The sequence below is a fragment of the Phoenix dactylifera genome, unplaced genomic scaffold, assembly GCF_009389715.1.
Source record: "Phoenix dactylifera cultivar Barhee BC4 unplaced genomic scaffold, palm_55x_up_171113_PBpolish2nd_filt_p 001748F, whole genome shotgun sequence".
NCBI classification, from domain to species: Eukaryota; Viridiplantae; Streptophyta; class Magnoliopsida; order Arecales; family Arecaceae; genus Phoenix; species Phoenix dactylifera.
The window spans coordinates 42,918-50,324 of record NW_024069047.1 but is presented as its reverse complement, the minus strand read 5'-3'; the positions used below and the strand labels follow the sequence as shown (position 1 = coordinate 50,324).

At 42.9% G+C, this 7,407-nt stretch overlaps 2 protein-coding genes across 2 annotated transcripts; both read left to right on the top strand.

Moving 5' to 3' along the window:
• Positions 1–1,620: 1,620 nt before the first annotated feature.
• On the top strand, positions 1,621–1,931 carry LOC103701798 (dolichyl-diphosphooligosaccharide--protein glycosyltransferase subunit 4A). The gene has a single exon (XM_008783971.4). It carries the CDS (start codon positions 1,621–1,623, stop codon positions 1,732–1,734), a length of 114 nt encoding a protein of 37 aa, XP_008782193.1. The 3' UTR covers positions 1,735–1,931.
• Positions 1,932–4,561: 2,630 nt separating this feature from the next.
• LOC103701797 lies at positions 4,562–7,407 on the top strand. The gene is made up of 2 exons (XM_039122771.1): positions 4,562–5,504; positions 5,690–7,407. Exon 2 carries the CDS (start codon positions 5,812–5,814, stop codon positions 7,066–7,068), a length of 1,257 nt encoding a protein of 418 aa, XP_038978699.1. The 5' UTR covers positions 4,562–5,504; positions 5,690–5,811; the 3' UTR covers positions 7,069–7,407.

The following is a 7,407-nucleotide window of genomic DNA, read 5'->3' as shown; positions in this document are numbered from 1 at the left end:
GTTGGCTTGATGACCTTGCAATAGGTTTTGATCTAGAAAAATCAATCCTTTTGTGGTTGTTGATCAGGGAAAGAATTTTGGTGTGCAACAATTTAGGTTAGAGTTTTTATAATTGATGGTTCTTGTTGCCACAGGGAGATGGTGTGTAAGTCTACGTATTCATTTGGGTCCTTTGGTGTTAATTGCTTGATTTCTTGGAGAATCTTGTACCCTTACAAGTTTGTGTCTGAGGTAAATGATAATTATGTTTCGTGACATTCTGCATTCGACTTTGCGGAGGTCCTTCAAACACCGTAGCATAAAATGCATGAATAGAAGTTATCAGGCGAAGAAGTTCGGGAAATTATGTAAAAGTTTCTTTGGACCTAGAGTGGATTTACTTGCCCTGTAACTAAATTTGCTTCAATATCAAGATAGGCAAAGTTGGAGTGGTTTTCCATAGTTTGTAACTAAAGGGGAACCATTAGGCGACAGGCCGAACTCTGAATCAAATTCTCTGGGATAAGGGGTGCTGTCATTCTCTTTCCCCAACAAAAATATGGATTCAAGTTATTTGGAGGAGTAGTGGGCTGGCTGATAAGGGACCTGCATTTGGTGGCACGGTGCCATCCCAGGTGATGCTCTAGAGTGCCGCAAGTGTATTTGAATATGTCATGACTACTGCAATTTCAAGAAAGGAAATCAATTGGCTGATCGGGCTTTGAAAGGGAGCCTTCCATTCTATGGAGGACTCTGGTTTGAGAATGGTTCTTTTCTTCTTTCTAATCTGCATATTTGTTAATTCAGGAGGTTCAAAGATTGGTTGTATAGTCTTAAGGCTTTTGTATCCACCATTGCTCAAAGAGAAGAAGGCTCTACAATCAATCATGTATCTGCATAGAGAGCAAATTGCACCCATTCACCTCCTTGAATAATGAGATTTATATTATAGTGAGAATGAGATATCCATGGTGGAGATAAGCTGATGAAGCATATGGACAGAGGAGTTGAGCTCCAAAAGTGGCAGTACATTTCTGGATGGTGGGACCCAGATTTTCTTTGTTTTCATACTTTTCCTCATATGCTCTGATCAGTGGTATGGAGTCTTGTTGAGTTGCTGAAAGTCATGGGAATAGTTGACGAGTGCTGATTGTTGTTCTTCTTTGGCATTTGTTGATTATTATATATAACTAATTGCTAACTTTCACATGCTGCCACGTTTCACATGAGAAATGCAGACCCTGATCTGAATTACACAAAAAAAAAGGAAAAAAAAGCAAGATGCTGCATTCTTTTTTTTTTTGTCAAGGATGTATGTGTTTCTAATCTCAGATAATATAAAGAATTCTGAACTTTGAAAGTCATTTATTTAAAATGAGCTAGCAAAGAAAAAAATGTTTTGTCCAGGAAACCTCATGATTTGGAGACCTAATTTCGAACAATTATTTGATTTATACTCACCCAGTTGGAACTGGTTTGGAATTGCTGCATCCATTTGCACTGTATTTCGAAAATTAACTTGCATGTGTTGTTACTTTTCACATCTCTTCAGAAAACCTGCAAGTCATATGTTATGTATATAGCATGTCTTCCACCCAATCTTTGCTGATTAGCTGTTATTTTGTTTGTTCTATTTTGTAGATGATTGACGATCAAGACTTGGGATTCTTTGCCAATTTCCTTGGCATATTTATATTTATTTTGGTAATTGCTTATCACTACGTCATGGCTGACCCAAAATATGAAGGAAATTAATACTAAACTGTTGATGCTTTAGTAACAAGGAGACTAGAACTTTCATTGAGCAACATGGAGACATTTGTTGTTTAGTGTTACAAATTTGATGATGGTTTTGTCATGAGGAACTTTCTGCTTTCATTCTGCCAAAATGAATTGATACACTTTCTGCTTTTTTCTGCTTTATATGAAGTGAACATATTTTCTTTCTAGCAGTCCCTTCAAATCAAAATTGTTTGTCTGCTGTAGTACTGGTACTTCTCCATGTTAACCATTGCAACTTGGATTGGATTGTCGAGGGCTTGTTTAGCACCATTGATTTGTGTTTTTGCTTTTCTCTGAATTAGTGAAATTCCACGTAAAGATTGACGTTAAAGACAGTACTTCCAAAAAAATTAGGCTGTTCCTTGCCTTTTATTTTCTCTCATTTTTTGAAAGCAACAAATCTTTGTTTCTTAAGCTCTAAATATTTTGCAAACAATTTCAGAAAATAAGAGTTTCATCATGCAGGGTTTTCGTGCTATCAGCATGACCTAAGTATGGCCATTTTGCGAATCCTCAAAATGACAAAAGGTTTATTAAGGAAGTTTATGACAGTCAAATATGTAACAGCTTATGTGAGTTTTTTCCCCTTCTAATTACGAAAACAGTAGTACATTAGTACACCTACGTCCGGTGAAAGCCAGGCTCACTAATGACCTTTCACTTGAGGTTAGATGTAATTTTCTTTGCTTTGTGATCATAAGAGACATATCCATTCCAAGGTATTTAAAGTCATCCATCCATTCATTCATACATTCAATCCGAGGACCTATCTTGTTTACTGTTTAAGCTATGGGGGTCCAATGTGACCAAGAATACTCTCTTCCTAGGCCAGCCCAACTATCTGAAGTGCTGGAGGAAAAAAGGCCTGAGTAGAACTTTTGGGCCTTAAAAAAAAGTTGGCCACATCCCTTGTAAAAAGCCGAGCAAATGCCTATTTACGCCTGTCTTTTATGGAGGAGCAGCGCCGTTATACGATTTGTGAATGCAAAAAACTACAACCTCTATTCGTGCATTTAATCTTCAAAAACCATTAAATTCGCAGCGTTTCTTTTTATTTCACATTTTCGTTATATAACTATCCATTTTATATGTTTATTTGTGCAAGTGAATATTATTTATCTGTTCTTCTCCTCTATAAGAGAGAACACTAGAGCGGCCTTCTCAATTGTCTAAAATTTAATCTTTTGTTTCATGGAAAAAAAGGTACCATATATGGATGCGGTCAAACTATAGTTAGCACTCAAAAAGCAATTTAATTTTAATATGTTCTCATGTTATGTGGATTTGTCGTGTACAATGGGAGGATAGAAATTGAAATTGCACAAAAGAATATGGATTCTCCTTTTTTTTTTTTTTTTTTTTGGTGCATGGCTGCATGATTAATTGAAGAAATGTTTTTGAAAAGTGTTACCAAACATTTATTTTTCTAGAAAAGCATTTTAATTTTAAATGCCCGAAAGAATTTTTCTGCATGTGAAAACAATGTCAAGGAGTGAGACTTTGATGAATTATTTCAAGAGAAAATGAGCCTGGGCTTTGTGTTTGAATGACTACTTGAATGATTCTCTAACAATCAATTTAATCTAAAAATCCTGTTTATGATTGCCCTGTTGACATTCATCAAGAAGAGTGTCCTCAGTATCCTAAATGAGGTATCAATACCTAATTGAAGGTCAACTTGTTATAAGAGAAGCCAACAATCAAAATTTTCTACCGGAAAGTGAGTTGAAGTGCCATTTCATGCACACAATGAATTCTTGGATTTATTACAGCAATTTCCAAAATTGCATTATTCCCCTTCTGCCACATGATAGCGAGAACCTTTCGTGTGCCTGTGACAATAGGAGTTGCATATTAGTATTCTTTTCTACAACTTATATTTTCTAATATAAATTAGCATTGGTTTATTTTCTGATATTAACCATTTAAATCTTTTTTATGTTTCGCTAAACAAATCTTAACCACTAACATTATGATTAAAAAAGAATGGGTGTAGCAAGCAATTTGTTTGGTTATTGAGAGAGAAATTTTAAGAAAACTGCCGAGAGCAAATTTAGAAAGATATCTATGATTAAAATAGCATATTTAAAATAAAGAAACAAAACCTCATTAGTGATATATGGTGGCAATCACTTTAGATTTCTGTTTTATTTGTAAGCTAATTATCTTGAAAGTAATTGATATCCATGAATTTGTGATTTATTCAAGATTATTTGACTTATTTAACAAAAAAAAAAATCACGCACCATTCCGCAAGCCAGTGGCCCGTTCGTCTAGTGCTGTTCCTCTTCCATTAGATTTTATAGATTCTTGTGAAGTTTCATATGTTCTGCAGCTGTGCAGGGTTTTTTAAGACTTTTGAACCAGTTTCAAGGCAATCCCATTATGCTGCTAGAAACATGTAATGACAGCATGTATTTGCAAATAGTTATTTAGTAATACGAGGAGCCGGGCCTTGCCATGGTAATCATGACCCCCAGCCTTAGCGACCAGAGATTATCATTTCGAATCTTGGATAATGAATTTCTAAATACTGTGACGAGAAAACCTATCTCAATTTCCATCTTTCTCACTCTATTACTATCTCTGAAAAAAAAAGAGTTAGCTATTTAATCATAACACTATAATTAAAGTTAAAGTAAGTTACAAATTTTTTTGTGATTAGAAATAAATTATACTTACACCTAATAATTTAAAAAATTTATACTTATTTTTATTCAATACTTTAATTCATAACTTAACAGAATGTCAGTAAATCTATTAATTTTGAATGGAACCCAAATAATGCATCATAAAAATTTTAAAAAATGATCAAAGTAATCTTAAAGAGACTTAACAACTATCCAAGAATGTGCATCATTCCCTCCATTGAAGAGTAATTTTGACTTTTTACATAAGGTAATCGATTTCACTGCTATTCTTAATTTAAGAGATAAAAATATGGATTTTATAATTTACTGGACATAAATGTAATAAATACAATTTGTTAAAAATATTGTCATCTACTCTAATATTTAATAAATTCTCCTTTCCATGACGTTTTTATAATATTGCATGGCCGTGCATGGATGTCTCAACGAGCACGAGCCTGACATTACACAAAGGTCATCATGACTAATAACAGCCATAATTCTTCTAAAAATTCCAGATTCCCCGTCAACCCTAGACTTCAAAACCGTCGAGCCACCGTAATGTGACAACATCAATTCATCTTAAATAAAATTTTGATGCTAATCAGGTCGGAGATATATAAGATTAGGAAACTCCTTTTGACTGCACGCTCATCCTCCTGTAACCGCACCATCGAAGCCAACACGCATTTGGCCAGCCTCCCACCACCCGTAACTCTACTTTCCCGGTGGATCCATTAATCCCCCCGCCCCTAAGAATAAGCCCCACGAAAGAGCCACAAACACGTTAACTCCCCCTTCCTCCTCCCCATCCAAATTGGATTCCCTTCCTCCATATAAATTCAACCCCACAAAATTCTCGCCTCCCCGGGCTTCCATTACCTGTGCATCAAAAGCCCCGGCTGGTGGAGACCAAGATGATCTGATTCCAACGATCTCCACCGTCAATCCGAGGGTACATCGTAAGCCATGGAAGCCCGGCGCATCAAACAATTGATGCTCCTCTCCCTTCGAACCCCTAGCGCGCGTGCTGCACTCGTGGGTGGTAACCACACCGCTGCCCGCTTCTGCACTCGCTAGTCTCACCGCCCGCATTTCCCCCTCCCTTCTCTCCCTCTCTCGCTCTCCTTCTGCACTCGCTAGTCTCACCGCCCGCATTTCCCCCTCCCTTCTCTCTCTCTCTCGCTCTCCTTCTGCACTCGCTAGTCTCACCGCCCGCATTTCCCCCTCCCTTCTCTCTCTCTCTCGCTCTCCTTCTGCACTCGCTGGTCTCACCGCCCGCATTTCCCCCTCCCTTCTCTCTCTCTCGCTCTCCTCTCCGCTCTCCGTTCTTCGCGAACTAATTCCTCTCTGTGAATAGACTTACGACCGGAAAACCACCGTTTTTTTTTTTTCCCGGAAGTCAGCCAGCCGTGAGGAGATGAAGAAGGCGAGGGCGGTTAGACGGGTCGGCGCCGCCGGCGCCGTCGAGGTCGGCCGCGACCGACTCGTGATCCGGCTCCCGGGCCCGCAGTTCCTGCGCCTCCTCGCCCGGTCGGTGCTCCTCGCTCTCGTGATCATGTCCTTCCCCTGGCTCCAGGCCGCGCTCCTCCGTCGCGCCTCCGCCGCGGAGAACGTCGCGCCTCTCGCCGCCGTCCCGCCGATCGACGACGAGGTGTTCGTGCTGCCGATGCTCCTCGGCGATCTGCGCCTCCGCGGGCTGCTCCGGCCCGAGCACCGCGCCGTGTTCCTCGGCGACCCCGGCGTCCGGCTTTCGTACCTGAAACAGAAGGGGGTCGAGCCGATCTCCCACGACCGGATGCCGGCGGTCCCCGACGAATCTGTCGACTTCGTCATCTCCGCCGACGAGGTGCTCGCCGCCGCCGGTCGCGACGGCTTCGATTTCATCGACCGGGCCCTCAAGATAAACGGCATCGCCGTCGTCCGCGTCAGCTCCGACCCACTGGAGCCGTTCCGCCTGCCGGAGAACTACCGGATGACCTACATCCGCCAGATCGGCGCCGCCACAATGGTGGCGATGAGGAAGAAATCCGCGGCGGCCGCGGCCGAGACCGACGCCTCCGCCGCACCGGCGGTGCGGCGACGGAGGGGCCGGCGGCTGCTGGCGGTGCCGGAGGCGAAGAAGGAGGCGCTGAACGGGCTGGAGGGCGTGCTGCTGGAGCCGCCGCGTCCGTCGAGGCGGCGGCCACCACTGCGGCCGCGGTACCTGCCGGAGCTAACGGGGGACTCGCTGGCGGGGTACCCACGGCGGGTGTTCGTGGACGTGGGGCCGGCGGGGGCGAAGGCGGGGACCGCGGCGGCGTGGTTCAAGCGCCATTACCCGAAGGGCGACCGCGACTTTGAGATCATCCGGGTGGTGGTGGCGGGGGACGAGGCGGAGGCGGCGGCGGCCGCGCGGGGCGAGGGCGGGATGGCGGAGTGGCTGGAAAAGAACGTCCGCGAGGAGGAGTACGTGGTGATGAAGGCGGAGGCGGGGGTGGTGGAGGAGGTGGTGAATGGGCGGGCAATCGGGCTGGTCGACGAGCTCTTCCTCGAGTGCGACCACCAGTGGGAGAAGAAGAAGAAGAAGAAGAAGGGAAGCAAAGAGACGAGAAGCCGGAGGGCCTACTGGGAGTGCCTCGCCCTCTATGGCAAGCTTCGGGACGAAGGGGTGGCCGTCCACCAGTGGTTTGACTGATTGGTTCTTTAATTTTTCATCGAAAGGAAGAGAGTTCGAGGAGAAATATAGAGGCCGAGTCGAAGAAGATGAAGAAGATGGGTTGCTAATTGGGTGAGTTTTTTTTGGGTAAGAAGAATGTGGTTCCATTTCTTTCTTCTGTTGTGCATTACGAGGACATTGTCGTATTATGTTGTAAATGCTTCCCACTCGTCTCTCTCTTTTTTTTTTAATGGTTTAATTGGTCATGGTGGAAATACTTTCCCATTTTGATCAGATGCCAAGAATGCTGCTTCCTTGTAAATTTGTCAAAATTAATGCCTACACCATAACCCTCATCTCATCCATTGCTCTGACAAA